Source organism: Toxoplasma gondii, chromosome Ia (genome assembly GCF_000006565.2).
Source record: "Toxoplasma gondii ME49 chromosome Ia, whole genome shotgun sequence".
NCBI classification, from domain to species: domain Eukaryota; phylum Apicomplexa; class Conoidasida; order Eucoccidiorida; family Sarcocystidae; genus Toxoplasma; species Toxoplasma gondii.
In genome coordinates, this window is record NC_031467.1 from 145,618 (window position 1) to 166,005 (window position 20,388).

A 20,388-nucleotide genomic window follows, 5' to 3' on the forward strand; every position below is an offset into this window, starting at 1 on the left:
TAATGTACCCCTGTCACCCATAAAACGTGTGCAGCAGCGCAATTGGCTCAATGCCTCGCTTACGTTCTACTTTAAAGCCCTCCTCTTTGCGGGGCAGACAAGGAAACACAGTTTTTAGACTTGTGCACTTGTCTTCGGAGCCTGAGTGGCGTTTGCTTTGTCCACGCCTGCAAACACGTTGCGGGAACAATATCTCAGCCCGTCGTAGCGCTTCAGGGACGGCTGGCCAGCAATAAGGGAGAAAAACACGAACAGGATGTTGCACAGTATTGAAAGTTCAAGTTCATTTCCAGCACCATTGAAAACCCCCACATGCTGTCGCCAGTCAACAGGCATCCGCATCGTCCGCTTCGTGTCCGGCGCTGTCAGTCGTCTGCAGATGAGGGTGGATCGTGGATGCTTCGGAATTCTGTCTCACAACTGAATGCAATCGAATAAGTCGAATCATCTTCTACGACGTGAACAATCGCCACAAGCCGCGGACTGCCGTCAGGATTTCCTCGTGACCTGGGGAATAAATCATGCATCTTTGTATCTTGTTAGCAGGTCTCACAAACGGTGTACCCACCATAGACAAGATGGCACCTGCTGAGTCCATCGCTAACTGCGGTGTCCAAACACATCAATTCCTCTCACCACTCGCATTAACGGCGAAAGAAACCTACTACTCATATGCGAGTGTGACTAGTCCCACCGTACAGGGAGGAATCCTCTCTGAGACAGACGTACCGATAAGCAATTTCTGGAGAGGATATACTGCGAGCTGGACCACTAGTTTGGGTCAGGATCTTGGCTACCCGGATCCAATTCCCTAACACGATCTTTCTGACCCAAACGCTGGTTCATGTAAGCTCCGCTTGGGCTGCCGTGACAAGCATGCCCGTTTGAAATGGTTTCTGATCCTTGAACAAGCCGCACGACAGCCTGATACATAATTTATGTGATTATGGTACCTTGAATATTCGCTGACCTTTATCTATGATGTGTTCGCCTTCTGACAACACCAGACTCCGCTTTCGCAGACATGAACCATTTCTCATTAACCGCTTTTTAGACTCGATTCCGCCTCCACTTGGGCAAAAGCTGGAAACTCAAACAAGGTCGAGACTGATCACGAGCTTCTCTACCATCACTCGAATGGTATTACTCTGCCTGGTTCCAGTGGTCTTCTGTCCGTGGTACCGCAGTGCTTGTACCTTTGTTGCCCTGTCCTGAGTGACGTGGCAACTTCCCCTGTTTTTTCCGTTTTACTGTGCCGCCACATCCCTCGCTACGACCATGCGAGCCCCTGGAATGAAAACTATCTGCGTTCAACACTGTCTGTGCCACCTACAACTTGACAAACTGCAAAGCTCACCCGACGCGCTTTCTGTCTGTCCCCATCGGTTCTAACCCCCGTTAGTTTCTTGTACGCTGTACATCGACCTGCGCGGTAAATGAGGCAGCGACTGTGTATGCTTCTGATGAAGACGCTCTCGAACAAGAAAGATAATCCAAGCGAAGCTTTCAAGATTCGAGGTGGAAAGGCACTGCACCGTGTGAGCTTAAAAATCCCTTTCGCGTAGACTCGCGCAGCGACTACGCGTGCAAGCGTACTTTCGAATGAGAGGCACCGTTGACACCAATTTGCTTCCTAGCACGTTGCCTGTGCGCGTGAAATAACACCGAATCTCCTCCTGACTGCTTGCGCTGTTGCAATAATGAGTTTCATCGCAAATGGTAAGAGCTAAATTATCCACTTTTGACTGGGCGAGCCGTCTAGGAAAGATTCCGCTTTTCCTGGCAGTCGCGCAAGCCGCCTATGCAGCGCCGCGTTGTCGATACAGAAATGGGGGGACTGCCTAGATTTTTGCGGTGAATTGTCTCCTGACTTAGATTTCCGCGAGTTTCGTCTCTCCATTATAAATTGGCGGTGCAACTTTCCTCTCTACGAAACAGGGGCGGACTGAACGGCCCCGCGAGTCTGCTGGCACGTGGCTCGGAGAACCGGAGCGACAAGCCCACATGTTTCTTGCGCGGCAAGTAGCCACGTTCCTTCACACGCCAGGCTCAACAGCCAGTAAATATTTGAGACACTGTTCTTTCGAAGCCGCGGAATTTAGCGCTGCGTAGAGTGCTTTAGTGTTTTGAACATTCTTCCCTGCTGAGAGCGGCGTCCTGGCACAACGGAGAAACTGCGTGCCACTTTCTCCAGCGAGATCCTGAGCGTGTGCTCAGGTGTGCATCCTGGAGAGGTATCCTGAATGTTCTACGCGCCTCTTTCCTCCGTCTGGTGCTTCATCTCAGTTCCGTCCCGCGCGGTTCGAAACATGAACATATTCTGTCTTTTTTGTGCCAGCCCTGCTCGCGTTACACCGCGAAGAGGGTTCAACAGCGACCTGCAGCCCCAGCAGAAGCCAGCGGCTCTGGCATAGACTCTGGGGTTCGACCTTCAGGACTTCTCTTTGAGACCAAGCCGTCCCGTCTTCCGCGTCGCTCTCTTTTTCACGAACACGGCGGTAAACTGCCCCGCGCCTTCCGCTTTTTTCTGCGTTAACCGGGTCTTCCGCGGACTTCGAGGAACGCCGGTCCCTGCGCTAGCCGCTTCTAGCACTGCGACTCTGTGGAGACATCGGTTTTCGTGTTGTTCCCTGTTGGCTGTTTCGAGCAATGGAGTACGAAGAGTCGAGCACTCGTGAGGGTTCAGAAACCCACGAAACGACTCCTTATGGTTCGAAAGGCGCACGGCGGTCCGCCGAGTTGCCCGAGTGCTGCCTGGCGAACCTTGTAGTCGACGCGTTGTTTCCAGATGAAGATCCGGCAGAAAGAGCGCGACCTGAAACCGCGAAAGTGGCGCAGGAACCCCCGCATGGCGCGTGTCTGGCGTTGTCAGACAGAGGGACACAGGCTGAACTCGACGGCACCCGGTGGGAGTGCCGCGTCGTGACACCTCTCGTCGCGGTCTCTGTGGACTGTCTCTCTGCCGAGGGATGCGGCGTAGTGGTCTGCGAACAGCCATTCTCGTTCTTGGACTACTTTGGCTGCTGCAAGGTAGAGTACCCGCCGCGGTACGGCACCTTCGACGGAGAACTGATTTCCGCCGGACGCTATGCCAGCCAGATGCTCCAGGATGCAGAGTCTGCGCGACAAAGGAAGAGTCCGCACACAGTCAGGAGCGACAGGGTCGAGGGAGACGCCCTCTTTTCCGCCAAAAAGGAACCAGAAGTCTTCGAGCTCGTCCGGCCCGAACCCGGCAAAGACAACCGCGATAAAACCGCAATTCCCGTGAAAATCTTCGTGGGCACCTGGTGAGAAAATTCCCTGGAAACTCTGAAAGGTTTTCGCTCTTCTCAGTGAAGTTGGGAAACGGTCCAATGGAAAGGAGAAGACAGATTTGTCCATCTTAGAAAACTGCATCCAAACAGTGCCGGCGAAACACAGCCGGCTCGAAGTCGAGCCGAGATACTCCGAGTGCACCCCGTTGACCCAAAACGTTCACGTTCGAGAGTCTCAGTCGACCCCCAGCATCGACCCAGTAACGGGGGGCATTCGCTGCCGACCTTGTTCGTGTGCTTGCCTTCCTGACTTGAGAAACTCTGTGTTTACTTCGTCTAGCGGCCTCAGACCTGCTGGGACTGAAGGACGAATTGTCGAAAACCACTCATGCAATAAACGAGGGCGAAAGAGATTTGAGGCTCGACTGGCCTAAACTGCATTGGCGCAGTTGAATCCGGATGCGAACGAGTCTTGCCGCCAGTGCTGTCTGAACACATCTTCGGCGCGGCAAGTGCATGCAGTGGTCCTCTTCTCGGCGCCCCCTTCACTTGTTTCAGCCACTGGTCTGATCGCCGGTTTCTGCTCTTTGCATTCTGGGTTTGAGTCGAGCCTCTCATCTGCAACTTTCGGACCAAGTCTGGGATGTACACACACTCTACGAGAAGCTGCCCGGAAGTTGCGCGAAACGCTTTTGCCCGACTTGGGGCGGACACTGCGTTTCTCCGGACTTTCTGGCTTTTGTTTCGTGGCTGTTTCAATGTCCGTTTCTCCCTTCAACTTGACTCACGCTTTTCTCCGGACTCTGCGTTTCAGACGTCTGGGCCCCGCCGCTGGAACCGTTCCAAGTCTGTTTCCCTTCCGTTTTTCGTGGCGTTTTCTTCCTTCGCTGAAGACGCTTTCTCCCTGCTGTTCACGCGTCGAGAGACACTGGGCACAGTGCGTTCGTTTCTCGACATTGCCTCGCGCTCCTCCACCGTCACTTAGCTGCCGTGCAGTGTCTTGTACTGCATGCGCTGCTTCGTTTGCAGGAACACGGAGTACCAGGAGTTCGAGAACCACGGCCCAAAGTCGGAGGAGCGCTTCTGCAAGACGGCGAAGTGGCTGGTGGACTGCAAACTGAAGAAGGAAGGAGTTCGGAAGATCTCCAAAGAGGAAAGTTTCTACTCGGGGAACTCGAACTCTCTCCGCGACAACAGCGACGTCAGCTGCGAGATGTACGACTCCGTGACGCTACACGTGACCGGAGAAGAGAGCGACAACGACGACGTGATGACCACCGTCGGCGAGGGGGAAGAAGAAGAGGAAGAGGGCGGCGATACGAAACAAAACACCAAGCATCTTTTGAAATTCAGCATGGAAGGACACCCCCTCAGGGACTGGATCAAGGGCGGCTACGACGTCTACGTCGTCACGCTGCAAGAAGTCACAAGTGAGCGCCTTATGATGTCTTTTTTCGAATTCGAGCGAATCACGGGAGTGAACGCACTCACATCATTCCTCCAGCCACCCCTCTTGCGAGACTCGGTGAATAGCGAGATATCCGAGTCTACACCCGCTGGCGTCGTTTTTCAAGCTCGCCTCTGTTCTGGCGAGGATACCTGGTCCGCCAGACGCGGGAGCGGCTCGAACGTGACAACGCACAAGAGGTTGAAACGATGGACTGGATGCACACCTGGGCTGGGAAGCGCCGGATACGGCCAGGTATACGTTTTGTACACAGCGAGACAAGCGGTCAGTCGCGATGCGGAGCGTTTTCGCTTCTCAGGGGGGGCAGACGGATTGTTCTACTCACGTACAACCGCTGGAGTGCGAGGTAGAGGGGAGGCGAGGGAGAGGGGAGGCGAGGGAGAGGGGAGGCGAGGGAGAGGGGAGGCGAGGCGCAAGGAGAGCAGAACTAGGGTGGAAAAAGGAGATACATGGTTGCACAGAATCGAACGGAAGTCCTGTTCCACTTTTCTCGAAAGCTTCGTTTCTCGCGCCCATCTCGGAAGGAGTTGCGGGGCGGTTTCTCTGCTCCTCCAGCGGGAAGCGGGTGCGAGGCCAATGCAGAAGAGGAGCGAGGAAAGCAGATGACGTGACTTTTTCTGAGTTTTAGTTCTGTTGAGAGAATGCAGGCCACACAGGGAGGATCGGCGGAAGGGAAATGCGAGAGGTGAATTTACACTGTTTTTTTCTGTCTATTTGAAGAGATTCGGTCTTGCTCCCTACAGATGGGTTGCGAGATCGTCGCCTTTGTTCAACGACCAGACACAAGCGTCCTACAAACGACAGCAAGGACGAAGGATCTCTGCCTGCTACGCTTCTCCACTATGCACCCAGAGTGCTCCTGTGTGTCTGACATGTGAAAGTCTGAAAACGCTGGTGAGGCGGACGTCTTCAAAAGACCCTGCGACGCGCGTCCCTCTGCGTGTGGTGGTTCTGTGCTCTTCAGATGACAGCATTTTCCAAGCAATTTCGGAGTACCTCGAGAGCGAAAACGGAGAAACGTTTTTCAGAGTCGACATGGGAGAAGGAAAAATCTCCGGTCTGGGCAAAGGCGCGTGGACCAAAATGAAGTCAACCTGTAAGGGTCGAGCGTGTCAAGTCGCACAGAAAAACGCATGCGCTCGCACTCTTCTTTTCTTCGAAACGGATCGACCTCAGTCTTGCATCGACGTCGTCTCCACACTGTTGCGCAGCGATCCCAGGTGTCTGTACACTTGCCACGTATCACACCTGCATGTACGTATGCGTGTCTTTGTTGATGGGGCGTTAGGGATCTTCCGCTTTTCCTAGAGAGAAAGGAGTTTTACACAGTGACTCCCGGCAAGCCGATGCTTCTAGACGCGTCTGGTCGTGGATGCGTCTTGGGGGGTATGGCCTGCTCAGAGAGAGATGCATGTTTCGCAGCTTAGCTTTGCTGGTGAGGGAAGCAGAACAGACACACCATGTTCTGCAGGTCTTCTTCTATGGAGGGGCGCTCTGCATGCGGTCGCCACGATGTTGTGCGCGGACAAGAGAAAGTCTCTCTGGAAGTTCCATTCGTGGGAAGCCGCTGCCTCGCTCGAAGAAGATTTGGCCAGCTGTGTAGGAGACGTGAGGTTCCGCTCTTTCTCTTTTTCAGCGCTTGCTTGTTGGATCCGGGAGTCCAAGCTCTGGCCCTTGGGTCCTGTCATCCCCGTCGACTCGAAGGCCTTCTCCTTCAGTGAGTGGGGGTTCTCAGATCAGAAGAGAAGTCTTCGAAAAAGATCGTGGACGCAAAGCATCCCTCAAAAGACTTCTCACCTAGATCAGGGTCTCAGCAGACGAACGTCGTCTCTCCGATGAAAGTTCTTTCTGCCTCCGAGAAAACGTGCACAGATGCCTGTCGAAAGCGAACAGGCGCTTGAAAGCGGTATATGAAGTGTATGGACAGCGCACAAAGACAGTCGAGAGGAATCGGGGATTTGCTGCGGCGCAAAGGACTGCGGAGGGACGGTTTGTAACTTCCGAAGGGAACAGACGTTTCCGATAAGGCACGAGAATCAATGTCGGCTTCTGCGTTTCAAGGCATTCTCAATTCTGATGTATCTCCTCATGTTCGCCACTTCACCGAAACCGATAGGACTCGATCCAGCTGTCTCTTGTGGAGCTGTACAGACGCCGCCCATCGTTCAAATTCATCGGTTTTCGTGTTTTGGGTTTCCCACAGATAGATTGTCGGAGCGTCTCTGACGCTGTGCGCGATACAGGCAGATGCATGCCTGCCTGCATGCAGTTAGAAGTGTGTGTGTACTTTTGTCAGTATCCATTTCATTCAACTAACGCGCGTCACGCCTCCAGACACTGAATTGTGGAGTCCAGCGTCTTCGCGTGAGTTTACGGTGTATGTACTGCAGACGCACTACGTGGACCGCGCCTCGGTGCATGCGTTTTTACGAGGCAGGACAAGGTTGCCTGAGACACAAAGAAGCAGTCTTGGTGCCGACGCAACCGTGTCTCCCTCATGTTTTTCGAATATCGTTGCGAGTTCGCATGCTTGGACTACGACAAATGCGTTTGTCTCACTTGAACGTACACCGAGAAAACTGGCCCAAATCGCGGCTGGTCTTGTCCAACGTAGTTCGCATGTTGTTGAATATTGTTACCCTCCAGACACATGATGTCCTCGTCACGCAAATCAGAGGAGAGCCTCGATTCGTTCTGGCCTGGGTGCTTTGGCGGATTTCTCATCGACATTCTTTTGCACTCTTCTGTATCTGTAACGCAGCTGTTTTAAACGGGAGCAAGGGTGCAGTGACAGTCACGCTGAAAGTCCATAAGCAGCTGGTGTGCTTCGTCGGGTGTCACTTGCCGGCTTCTGCAAAGGTGAGTTGTTTATGGAACGCAGAGCTTGCAAGAGAGTCCCAGTGCGAGAACGCATGCGTCAGATATGGCCTCGTTGGCCGCGAGGCCGTCGTCCAGACTGGAGGCTGAACTCGAGTCTTCTCAAAATCCTAGTCCTTCTGTCGTGTTGAGAGGAAGGAGCTGCGGTCGCGAAGGATCAGGAGGTGGTGGACGAATCTCCGTCAACGGGTTGGAACCCAGTTTGCGAAGTGCCGCTGAGTCTTTTTTTGCATGCATCAGGAACGGGGAAAGGCTCGGGCATTCATTCGAGCGAAACTCGCAGCGATGTACAGCTCCGAGAAGAACGTGGACTTCACGCGTGTCTTCCACCACATTCTGTGGGCAGGAGACTTCAATTTCCGATCCCAAATCTCGTCGAAACAAGCTAGTGAGTTACCGTCCCCTCGCCGCAGTGTGCGGACTACAACGCCTGGGGACACCGGCGTCGCAACACAGAGGTGGAGGGGGGAGTTTAGAAAAAAAGAGTTCACATGGCCACAAAGCAGGAAGGTTCGCGCGATATGAAAGAATACATGCTAAGTGGAGATGTGCCATCAAGAGTTCAAACATCCCGCGTTTGTTTCGCGTCTGGGGCGTCCTCGTGTCTCTCTCCCCACAGCGTCTCCGGTGTACGTACAGCGCACGTGGTGTCTGGTCGCTGGTTTTATTTGAAAGACAAGGAGTACGGACAGCGAGCGTCACAAATCCTCTGTGCGTTTGCACTCGACTTTCTCCGCAGAGTGGACTGCTGCGTTTCCCCCTGCGTTTTTCTGGAGTTGCCTCTGTCGGCTCTGTCACGGGGAAAGGCGCCAGATGCATGCATGCAGTCTCTGTCTCTCCGGGATTTCCCAGTGCTCGCGGCAGTGTTTTTCCGTTCGCTTCTTCCGAACAAAGGCAGATGCGCTCGAACTCCGCAGTTTCTGAAGCGTCGCGTGAGTCCGGCAAACCAGCAGGACATTCGCTGAACAAAGTCCCTCTGGAGAGCCTGCGAACGTCCACGTTTGCTGCGTTTTCGGTGCTTCCAGTGGCACTGCTGCGAGCAGGAAAGATGCACGAGCTCGCGACGTTCGACGAAGGAGCGTTGGAGTCAGGGAAAGACATGGAAATGCACGTAAGTGACCACAGGTCCTGCTTTCTACTTGTGACTGAGTCGAGGCTTTTGGGTGAAGCCGACAGAGGAGAAGCAAACAGATCGGGGGACTTCCATGAGGAGAAAGAGCCGTCGCGGCCGTCTCCTCAGATCGAGGCAACGAAGCCGAAACAAGGGTGGACTGCATGCGCAGGGAAAAGCCGGTTTGCGCATCAGTGGCTTTTGAGAGGACGCGCACTTGACCCCATCGACATCGACGACCTTCATAGACAAATGAAGACACGGACATATAGACACCAAGATGGATTTCTCTTTCAAATCATCCATTCTAATGTACACACACATGCTCACAATGTCCATACATTTGCACCTATGAGTGCAGATGTGAATGCGTTTTATTTCCACGTTTCGTACCAACATATTCACACAAACTCCGAACTTCCGCACAGTTTGCGCGCGGCCTCTGTCCTGTGGAACGGGTGCATGCACAGGGATGGATGGAGGCGCCAGTCAACTTTCTCCCGACGTACAAGAAAGCCGACAACCGACCGCCGCTAGACTTGTCGCGACCGGACTGGGTGGACCAAGAATACCAATCCACCATGAAGAAGAAGGGTGTCCTCGGCACCAAGGTCGTAGACCGTCCTCCCTCCGTAAGTGCATGCAAAAACGACGTCTTCGACGCATGCGAATGGCTTCGCACAGTCTCGCGTCGACCAGACGCGTTCACAGGGTCTGGACCCTTTCGGTTTTTCGACAGAGTCAATTTTGAGGAATCTACGCATGCAGTTCGGTGCACTCGTGGGTGCAGATACAGCCGCGGTTTCGGCGTGAGATGCTTTTCCTGTTTTCCCCAGTTTCACTGTTGTCTGAGGTTCCTGCGCGGACGTTTTTCTTTTTTTCAGTGGTGCGACCGCATATTTCGCTGGTCCCCGCAAGAACTCCACTACAACCTCATCGCACCACCGGACCAGTATTTCGCAGCGCAGCCAGAGTTCCCGAGTAAGACTGGAGGAAGTTGTCGAATCCGAGGGGAAGTCGCCGTTCGTTTCACGGTGGGACTTCTGGGCCAACTCGCCACCACGCATGGCTCCAGCGTTTCTTCGAGGAATGTCGTCGGTGCCAGTCGATTCCACCTGTCTTCGATCCGGCCTCTTTTTCCAGAGTCCAGGACCTTGACATGCGACGACGACGCACAGGACACCCTCCAGCGTTCTGTCAAGACGGCACCCAACTCTCTGTTGCGCCGACAACACCCGCGCATGTTGTTCCGTTCCTCGTCGATTTGGGGATTTAGAAGAAGTCCGAAAGTTCAAGTCGCCTTTGAAAAGCGTGTGCTCATTCTGGCCCGCGGGGAGGGGGGATCGCCTTTTTAAGGAAATTTTTTTTAGAGTCGCTTGCGGCGGCAACGACTCTCTCCGGTGGCCTGGCGAGATCCACATCAAGTTTTCACGGCTGTGTGTGCCTGCGCGTTCTCCTCGTTTTTTTCTGTTCCAGATATTCTCATGGCGAGTGACCACGCACCGGTGGGGGGCGGCTTCGAGCTCTATCCGCTGGACAAGAGATTTCAGGTTCCTCTGACCTTCATGGCGGATCCGTCGGAGGCGCTGGAAGCAGGCGACATGCGATACGGCGCCCGCAATTCGCTGATTGCAGACTGCGGTGGAAGACCGGATCACCTGAAGATGAAGAGCACGGTGTAAACGTTTTCAGCATTTGGATACCGCAGTCTGGCTTGTGGTTGCAGGTTTCAAGGGATACACTTCCTGCAGGTCGAGAGTTCTTCCCTGTATAGACCCCCTTTTGTCTCCGCTGTGAGAGTTTGCGTGCGAGAAACAAGGAGTCTCTGCCGCTCCTTGTTTCTCTGATTTTTAACTTCAGCGTGGATCCAAAACGAAGCGGGTTTCCTCACAGTGAACCGCTGAGACTGTCAGCGTCTTTTACGCTACCGCAGGAGTTCTGGGTGACTGTGGCCCCGTTCCGAGATTCGATGGGAGGTGGATCACAGACGGCGAACGTTTGATCGACGACTCAAAAAGCAGTCAGAGTGTGTCGCGTCTTCAGGTGACTAAGCGCGTTTTTTTCTTCTTCGTGTACCGACGCTTATTCCCCTCTCGGAAAAAAGCTGCGCGCGCACCCGGTCTGCCGCCTCGGTCGTTTTTCGGGGGGTCTCAGCGGGGATGCCGCGCCGCGTCTTGTTTCTTCAGCTACATCGAAGTCAGTGGGGACTTTCTTCGCGTAAGTTCTATCCAGATGCATGCACAGGTAGGAAGAGTAACATTTGCTTCTCAACCGTTCAGCAAACCAGATTCTTCACAAGGTGGGGAACCTGTATCTGTTCACATGAGGTACGCTGGGAGTGTCTCCGAACTGATCTGCGAGCCGTCGCGAGTCCGATCCCGAATTTGCGTCACGAAATAGTGATTTTTTTTTCTTCGTCAGTGAACAACGAGAAGCGCGCTCTGGCGCTCGGGGAAAATCAAAGGTGTCTTCAGGTTTGAAGAAGTCCTGCTGTTCGAGAGCTCAGAGAGCGGCCAGCTCTCGCGGTTGTCCGCGTGCCGCGCATTCACGCAGAGTTCGGAGACGAAAAACGAGGGGGCAAGACGCCGAGTTGTCTGTGGCGCCCTCAAAGGACGCGCTCGCGCCGTACTTGTCCATCTCTTGCCACGAAAGAGCGACTCTTTTGCGTCTCGTACTCCGGAATCGCGCATTCGCAATACGGAGAGAGTCTCTGCGTCCGCCTCCCCGTCGGATGGACACCGGAAACGTCCTTCGCGACTTGTGACTCTTGCGGGGAATCGGCCAGACTGTTTTTCGGAGACGAAAACAGCTTTCTCGGCATGCAGAGCGAACAAAGCGTTGTTTCAAAGTATTTTTCTGCCGCCTACGCGGGGAGGCACCCTTCATGCGGAGTATCGCACGCGTCGCCTCTGTCTCAACGTTGAAAACATGCGAGCCGCTTCGAAAAACCTCTTCACTTCTCGAATTAACCACAATGAATCCTCGATGCTGACGCGCAGCTTCTCAGGGGAACATCTTCCTCAGCTCGCAAGCTGCAGCCTGACCAAGTGCTCCCGAACACAGGGAATGATGGTTCACTCAAGCAGACAGAAATTCAGGAGACAGACCCAACCTAGGACGAGAATGAAAAAATACGAAATTCTAGAGAGATATACCGTAATGCAGAAAATAGAGTACACATTGAAGAGATACAACCTATGGCAGGAACACAGAGGGAATTCTGTTGGATTCATGAGGAGAGTTCGAGAGACGAACCCAGCAAACGTGGAGTCTATCCTTTTCGACAACGGAAGCTCAGGAGCTGCACAGGGCAGTGCCCCGGCGGAGGACATTGAGCCAGGGACTTCTGTATCTACCTGTGAAGCTAAGGTGATTAACACTGATCCTCCTGTTACAGGAGATCCCTACTCGCAACAGAGCTGTAAGGTGATCGACGGAGACTCTGTCAAACACCGTCTGTGCCTCCCGAAGGAGATCCGATGTAACGAAACATGCACCAAGATGGCAGAACTGGGGATTCCCCTGCCACGGAGAACCTGAACTTCTTTACGCAAAACGCATCTGTCTGAGCTTCTCAGCCTTGGAGACTTTCTCCTGCTGTATGGAGGTCGGATTCTTCTTTTTTTGTGTCGATTCTTCATTTCGTGTCTCTGCGCCGCTTCGCTTCTTCCAATCAGCAGGCGGGGGGCGTCTGGAGGAACTTTTTTTTGTGGCGCGTCTTTTCACGCATGTTCGTCGGTTTTGCTCGCATTTCTTAGATCGCATTCCTGGTCTCTTCTCCCTTTTTTGGTGCACTCGACATCAACGCGAGTAGCCGTGTCTGCATTCCAGGAGTGCTGGAGTGTGTGTCGGTCCTCCTTTTACCGGGGCCCCTTGACGAAGGCATTTTCACGAAGTCGCAGAGAAGCGCGGTTTATTGAACAGCATTTTCCGTCGAGGTGTTCGTTCAGGTCGGTTCAGCGAAGGCATCCCGCTCAAACTGTAAACAAGCGAGAGAAACCAACCGAACTCCCGTCGAAGTGCAAGGGCTGCAGGAGCGCCCGCTGCATGCGTCGAAGCGTCACAGCGAGCATGCGATGTCTCGTTGCTGGATGCATCGCAAGCTGAGGAGAGACACGCGTTTTTCCGGCTTCTTGGTTTTCTCGGAGTTTCTTTCTACAGCGTCTCCACCTTTCTCGAAGTCTTCACTACCGCCCTGGCATGTCTCTTCAGTTGGAGAAGAGTGCCTAGTCCCTGCTTCGTTTTTGCTGGAGTTGTGTGCAGGGAAATCGAGGGATCGCCGTCCCTCGGACGAGGACAACCCGGAGAGAAGATGGACGGCGCAGCTAAAGCAGGGAGTTGTTTTTATCCAGAACCCACGTTCTGCTTTGGTTTCGTAGTGTCGCCTGTCTTTGCGCTAGAGAAACGACCTGGTTTTCGCGACTCCGCATCGACCGGCCGCGCTGATCGTGCCATGAGCCTGTCGCTTTCTCGCTGATTTCTCGTCCCCGAGAGAAAAGCACGAGATCTCTGACTTCATCGGGCGACACTCTCTTTGTTTGCGTTCTTCGTCTCCGGTCAGGTTTCCTCGACTTGCGCACAGCTGCGGGGGTATGGTCGCCCAGGCTCTCCGTCTCCGGGCAACTGCCAGAAGCCGCGTTTCTCCCGGACAAAAGCACTCTTACTCTCTTGCACAAATTCTTCGCCTCTGCGTTCTGACTTGACACACTCGTTTCTGGAAAGAGTTCCGCCGTTCCTCGCCCATAATGCGCAACTTCGGCAGGGCGCTCCTCGTCGCCGGGGCGGTCTTGTTCGTCGCAGCCGCCTACTCCGTTATCCAAGGTTCGCTCTCACTGATTTTATTCCCCTGAAAAATCATGTTGTGTGAAAGTGTGTCACTCCCTTCTGAATCAACTGCCTGTTCAACTCCTTCTGGAAAATACGAGATCTGGTGAAGCCGTTTTCTCACTTGTGTGAAGCATGCAGGGTCGGTTGAAACATGTTTTTACTCGTTTATACACTTTCTGCTAAAAAACGCGTTTGTTCTTCTTCCGAAAAGAGCGCCTGTGTGTAAACCTCTTTCCGCCTGAAAAATGAAGTTTTGGTCTCGATCTCGCCCCCCTGAAGTCGCCTTTCCTTCTTGAGCAGGATTTACGGTTTACGGCTGCTTGCTCCTCAGATGTACCTACACGCGGACTTGGTTGTCTGTGTCTCGTAACAAGAGTCCTGTTCAGTATCCTGGGCGCAAGGTTTCGACGGCGCATGCAAGGGCGCCAGTGTGAAGCGTACATAGATGCACAACCAGCTTTGTTTCCGGCTGAAAAGCGTTTTTCCCGCCTCTCTGAGTCGTTCGATTCGTCTCGAAAAGGCGTGCAGGCCTCAGCTGGATAGGAACGCGACCAAGGCAGTCGGGGATCTCCAGCGTCCGCATCTTTCCTGGGTTGCCTTCACATTCTGCAACCTGCGACATACACTTTTTTATCTTTTTGTATGCAGCTCGCCACGCTCTGCGCCATTCTGGCGGCCATCTGGACGACTTTGTCTTGCCGGTGAACGTAAGTGCGAAGGCGATGCAGTGGCAGGTCACTGTGTTTCCAAAACAGCGGAGAAAGCAGTTAACTGGAAACCGGGCAGGGAGGTGACCGACGATGTCAACCGAGCAACTGAGACGTACGCTGCACAGAAAGCGTCGAACCGCTGGGCTCCCAGACATCCTCGATGCATGCGTCGCTACGCCTCTCGCAACGGTTCCGCCTTTTCTAAGGAAAAGGATCTCCTCCCAGAACGCACCCTGGTCCTTCCGGGTGTACAGAAAACACTGCAGCAGCGCGCCGCGCTGAGGCGCTTTTCCCTCGCAAGTGTGACGCCTCTGTCTTCACGAGGAGAAAGAGGCGTTTTTCTTCAGAGGACAGACGCAGCCTTTTTCTAGGCGCATGAACCCAGTTCAAGCGAGTCCGCTGTCGCGTCTCCGCGTCATCCACGAACTGGTTCCCCCGCAAGGCTCTCCTGTCTCTCGCGAATCGCAGATACTTTGCAGAGCTCGCCAGCAACTTTCTCCGGAGACGCAGGACGCCTCTGCACTGACACACTCGTCGAACGACTCCACATGTCTCTGTGTTTGTGGTTTCTTGAAAGCGTCTGAGGTCGGGAGGGCGGCGCGTCGCTGCTGTCTCGTCGCTGCTGTCTCGTCGCTGCTGTCTCGTCGCTGCTGTCTCGTCGCTTTTCTTTCCTCGCGAAGCCTCGCACTGTGTCAACAGATGACTGTTTGTAGAGAGGTTCCACTCTCGTTCTCGGACGCGGGCCTTCCTTTCTGCCTGCAGGTCATTTTTGCCGCGGTCGCTGGAGCCGCCCTGTGCCTGGTTGGTGGGCTGAAGGCCGCCGGAGGTTTCCAACGACTTCACGTTCCAGAAGAGATTCAGTGAGTCCCGAAGTTTACGCGATTCATGCGGCCGTTCTACGCAGCAGACACTCTTCCAGTTGCTACTTGCGCAGAAAAACCAGGGAGAGCCGGAGACACTGAGAGCGGTCGGCAGGGAGAAGCCAAGCTGGCTTCACTTCTCGGCTGAGTGCGAGACCCGCAGGCGATCTGAGGCTGCCGCTGGAGTCTGCGTTTTCGCGGTACACCGCCTTCACTTGTGAGAACTTGATCGGACGCACACGACGCATGCTGCGCTGTTCGATGTTCTCCAGTCTTTTCAAAAGAAAGGGAGTCGCAATCCCAAACCCACCGCGCCTCCCTTCCGTCAGTGGTTCTGAAAACGAGGAGACAGACTTGTCACAGCACAGCCATGCTGCGTCGTCTGCCAACGATACGCTTGTCTGGACACGGACCCACACACTTCGTGTCTCCGTATCGTCATCTATTTTTATTTTCCATTGTTTTGCAACACTGTTCAATCGTTTTCAACCGTTGTACTGCGCTGGACAGCTTCTTCGAATGAAGGCATGCGTCCGTCTCTGCGCCTACGGACGTCTCTTTTTGTGTCGTCACTCACCGATTCAGAGGCGATGAAGCCGCTGTCCGGAGGCCTGGCTCCACGTTGGGGCCTTTGTGGCTCTTTCCAGAACTGTGGAAAAGGCCCTGTGGTGTCACTTTGACCGAGAAAGTTCCGTCTGCAGCGTGCGTCTCGGCTTCGAGCATCGACTCGTCCATGGACGTTTGCTCCACAACTTTTGGAATGTCTCCGGCGACGCGCGCGGCCTCGTCCGGAAGCGGCAGCACCGCGACCTCCTGCGAAACGCCGGGGTCCTTCCTTCCAAGTGTTTCCATTCACATCTGTGCATGATTTCGGTAGAAATGCGCCTTCAGTTCAAAAGCTCAACATCGTGCGTATGCTGGAACGGCAGAGCCTCGCGTCTGATGCGCCAGGCCTCAGCGTTGAGGAGACAAACCTGGGAGCTCTACGAGGCCATCTTTCGACCTTTGTTTATTTTTCTCTTGCATTTCTTTACGGGACCTTGTGCAGGAGAGAAGCTGTCTGTCCTACGTGCGGTCTGTCGTGGAGATAAAGTTCCGCTGCTTGTATTTTCAGTTCCTCGTTCGACATATTTGACGGATCTGTCGCACCTCGACACCTGGAAACACCGTCAAAGGGCGTGTACTGCCTGTTCCACTCGTCTTTGACGGTTTCTCCCAGCGAAGCCTGCGGCGAAGCAGGCGCTTCTCGAGAGTCGAGAGCTGGGCGTCCTCCCGCCGTTCATTCCCCCCAAAGAAGGGAGAGCTTTCTTTCCACTGTTCGTTCTTTTCGTCTGTCTCATTCACGGCGTTGACGCGGAAATTCGACTTGGACCGCGTCTCTGCGTGCTCTCTCACACTCACCCAGCGCAAGCCACGCGTCACAGGCGCAACGCGAAGAACCTCGTGTGAGCGACGCTGGACAGATTTTTCTCTCAAGTTGAAACAGGCGAGGCTTCGCTGCTGTGTGTCTGTCTTGCGCCGCCTTCGGGGGCGCTTCTCAGGTGCTGGGATCGACTCCATGAGCGCTTCAACTTCCGCCTGTACTCCACGAGGGCGGCATGTCTGGCAGCGCTCGTCCAGAACTTCATCACGCCGCCTCCCGCGTAGAAGATGCCTCTCTGTCTTTTCGGCGTTTCTGCATGCACAGGGTCTGCTGAGAAGAGCTTCTGCTCTCAGGGGACGTCGTCGGGAGGGTGCGACTCGATACCCAGGGGACCGCTGCATGTTTTTTTCAGGTTTCCTCCGTGCGGCCTCCCAACCTAAACTCGGGAGAGCGCCTGCGCTTCAAGTCGTTCAGCGCCCCTGTTCTGCAGACCTGCCGGACGCTTCGGGGAGGCCGTGGAAGCGCGGAAAGGCGCGCAAAACGCTTGGCACTGAGAAGCCACGGCGGCCAACGCCGGAGTCAGTCGTCGATCTCGCAGACGACACTTGCTCAGAAAAACCTCTGAAGTCTAGAAATATCACTGTCGAATGTGGAGCAGGGAGTCCGCTCTTGACAGATGCTTGCTATTTTCCGGCCGTGCATGCAATGTGACTTCGGAGCCTTCTCCTAGGGGCGAGGGGAGTGGGGGGAGAGTTCCGAAGACGGCGAGTAGGAAAATGACTTCGTTCTGTGTGCAGTTTGTCTACAATGCTTTTCCAATCTTCGCTGGACACTGCTACACCGGATGGACATCACAAAGAATCCGGCTCGATGGCCCTTTGGCTTCTTTTGGTCTTTTTCGAAAGGCGACTTTCACCTCTTTCTCAGTTGGAAGTCGACGCAAGCGCAAACTTTCGCTGTCTAAATTTTCCAATTTCACCTTGTAAAGCAAAGCAGTGAGGTGAGGAGGGTTTAGCTTTGATCGGCAATAAATTCTGACAAGACGTAGGTCACGGAGATTCTTGGTCGGAAAGTGTACACCGAAGGTAATGCAGAGCTCTCTCGCCTTCTGCAGGCTGTACGTCAAGCTTTTCTTGTGTTCTAACAGCAAAAGGACCTTCCGTCGCGACCCCAAACAGTAGAGAGGCCCCGATTAAGGTTGCCTTCCTTCTCCAGAGCCGTTCGGGTGAAACCTTCGCTTCTCTTGGAGGGGACTCTGTCTTCGAGGTAGCTTCGAAACGCTTCTTTCTCAACGTGTCTGTCCACTGACGAATGCGGTCTCGACCTGGCGCAGCGCCCGGTCTTGACAAGAAAAGGGATGTTCAGCCGGTAGGCCGGCGAGAGGCGACGTGGATTCTTGGGGGTGTCAGATGCACAAACTACGTTCACACAGTCAAGTCGGGTGCGGCTTGCGCCTATGCAGAGAAGCACCCGCGTCCGCTGCGAGAGTTGTCTTCATCCAGCGTTAATTTTCTTCCTGCGGTCTCTCCCCCTTCACGGGGAACACCGATTCCGCGGTGACTTCCATAGGTATCCAGCCGAGTTGCGGCTGTAGCACATCGAACAGAATACACTTCAAAACAAGGTGCAGAGAGTGGGCTGCCTAGAGACGTACGCCTGCGCATGTGGAACTCTAGGTGTCACAGACGAGTTTGAGTCTCGGTCAGAAAAGCGGAGACTTCCCAGTGGGAAAGAAAAAGAGAGAACTAAGCATTAGAGATGCACACTGTAGAGAGAAACGCCAGGTGACTCTATCCAGTGGTACGGACTGCGACGTGATTCGCGGACGCGAATGCTAGGTTCCCCAGGACTCTGCTCGCGGAAAGAGGCTTGAAGAAACATCACATGCAGTCCCCGAAGAAGCGAGAAAACAAGAGAAAACTCGAATCTCACCGGTGCACACCTGCCGGAGAAGGCACAGCTCAGGTCTATCTATTTATATTACCGATAGCGGATTTGGTAATGGTCTCTTTTTACGTCCTGGTATACATTTCAGTCATGTGTTGTCGGTGCTATCTTGGGTTTCTTTAATCAGCGTACGTCGTCTACCTTGGAAAAGCTTGGAGAGGCCTGGCGCAAGTTGCTGTGATGAGGCCGTGACGGCCGTACTGAGTGTACCAGCATGTGAGGAGTACGTTTCTACGACAAGCAATCACACACAGAGTCCACGTACTCCTACTGCGCGCAACCCAGACGACCGAAAGAAAGTACGAAGCACCGGCGTTCTGACAGTGGCGCCCTGGACTGCGGCAGGCGCTTCTGGAGGCCGACATGGCTTTCGCGAGCTCGTCTCTTCAGAGTCAACAGCTTCCAGAAGCAGCGACTCAGCGTTTCTCTCGACTCTGCAAAAATTTACGCTTCGGAGAGTCGCGACATGTCGAGACCACACGCGCGCCGATCCGGGTGTACGTACACCCGAAACACTCCGCAGCCTTGCCTGCGCGGCGGTGGGATGTCTGCGGGCGAACCTGAGAGGCGTTTGACTTTTGGAAGAGGTTTCTCGGGGACGCCTCTCTTCTGGCGCGACATTCCTCGGATTTGCTCGGGGATGGCGCCGCGAGCGCATGCAAGACTGCTGTGCGACTTTTCTTCGGGGAGACTCAGAGTCTGGAATCGAGTTGTGCTCGAGCTGTTTGCGGTGCCGCTGCAACAGAGCAAGTTGCGATGGCGACGCCTTTCACAGACTCTGCGGCCGGTCCACGAGAGTTCCGGAAACGCGCGCTGTCTGCCTCAGACTCTTTCCTCCAGACACGTCGAGCGAGGGCGCACACCCGCGTCGATGCTCGCCTGGCGACGCTGAGAAGAGAACGAGGAAAACCGAGACGGTTCTGTCGAGAAAAACTGTGCGGAGAGAGAAGAGGAAGTCTCGGAAGGCGAACTCAAAATGCTGCTCCCTTCCTTCTCCCGTTTCTGAAACCTTTCTTCTCGCCTGTGCACCAAGACAGCAGGAAAAAAGCAACTCGCGCGCCGAGGGAGGCAGAAGACCTGAGGCGGAACAGCTCCGCGAAAAATGCACCTCAAACGAGGAAATTTCTCCTCGACGGCAAAGGGCAATCTGCTGAGGCGACGCGCTTCACATCCTCTCTCTCGCTGTGTACGTACACCGCACTGCCGTCCTCGACGACCTCGGATGGTTTCCCGCCTCGTTTCTGCCGGCTTCTGCTGCTCTTCGAGTCTCTTTTTTCTCTCTTCTCTGCCCGATTTTCTTCTTCTCTCTTCCTTGATCTTCTGCCTTCTTCTTCTCCTCCTCCACCGTTTCGACTTGCTGTCTTCCAGGCTCCTGCGTAACAAGCGAAGGTCGAGGAGACGAAGCTCTCGACTTCTTCCTCGACAGAAATCCTGCGGCACAGGCAGTCTCTGCACAACCTCTCCTTTTTGCCTGTCTGCAGTGGCGGTGAAACAGAGGTGACAGAGATTGGAAGAACTCGCCCACGGTCTTGAAGCTGCTGTCGTCGTCTCCCCCTCCTCTTTTTCTCTCCTCTCTTTTTCTTTTCTCACTGTTTTAGCTCTCTTCCAGGGAAGGGAATGAAGCTGTTTCGTCTTTCCTCCTCAGTTTGCTTCTCTTTTCAACCAATAGATTTCCGATGTCTGCTTCGTGCAGCTGCGTTCTTCAGTCTCTTTCTAGTTCCTTCTTCTTCGCCTTGTCTCTCTCCGCTCCGCCTGCTATCCCATTACTTCGTGACTTCTCTTCTCTCTCCGTTTTCTATAATTTCTTCGTGTTTCCCCAAGTTCATTCACATTTACTTCTGCATGCATGTATGTGCTTCTAGCTAGGTCGAGACGTGGAGGGCTTTCACTTTGTCTCCTCAGGCTTTTTTTTTCTCTCTCTCCGCCCAGTTTCTTCGACAGCTGAGGAGATTCGAATCCTTCGACAGGATC

General features: G+C 54.2%; 3 protein-coding genes across 3 annotated transcripts; all 3 read left to right on the forward strand.

Annotated features, from left to right (window-relative positions):
• Positions 1 to 1,673: 1,673 nt before the first annotated feature.
• On the forward strand, positions 1,674 to 11,695 carry TGME49_293190 (endonuclease/exonuclease/phosphatase family protein). The gene is made up of 10 exons (XM_002370080.2): positions 1,674 to 3,287; positions 4,284 to 4,684; positions 5,687 to 5,818; positions 6,359 to 6,439; positions 7,484 to 7,581; positions 7,840 to 7,987; positions 8,625 to 8,710; positions 9,181 to 9,342; positions 9,595 to 9,691; positions 10,187 to 11,695. Exons 1-10 carry the CDS (start codon positions 2,650 to 2,652, stop codon positions 10,390 to 10,392), a joined length of 2,049 nt encoding a protein of 682 aa, XP_002370121.1. The 5' UTR covers positions 1,674 to 2,649; the 3' UTR covers positions 10,393 to 11,695.
• Positions 11,696 to 13,455: 1,760 nt separating this feature from the next.
• TGME49_293200 (hypothetical protein) lies at positions 13,456 to 16,754 on the forward strand (the record flags this gene model as incomplete). Its single annotated transcript, XM_018782178.1, has 4 exons — positions 13,456 to 13,531; positions 14,186 to 14,244; positions 15,010 to 15,107; positions 16,649 to 16,754. The coding sequence occupies 4 exons, from the start codon at positions 13,456 to 13,458 to the stop codon at positions 16,752 to 16,754; spliced, it is 339 nt and encodes a 112-aa protein (XP_018638636.1).
• A 2,464-nt stretch (positions 16,755 to 19,218) lies between these two features.
• Positions 19,219 to 19,970, forward strand: TGME49_293210 (hypothetical protein). Its single transcript, XM_002370082.2, has one exon. It carries the CDS (start codon positions 19,520 to 19,522, stop codon positions 19,916 to 19,918), a length of 399 nt encoding a protein of 132 aa, XP_002370123.1. The 5' UTR covers positions 19,219 to 19,519; the 3' UTR covers positions 19,919 to 19,970.
• Positions 19,971 to 20,388: the final 418 nt, after the last annotated feature.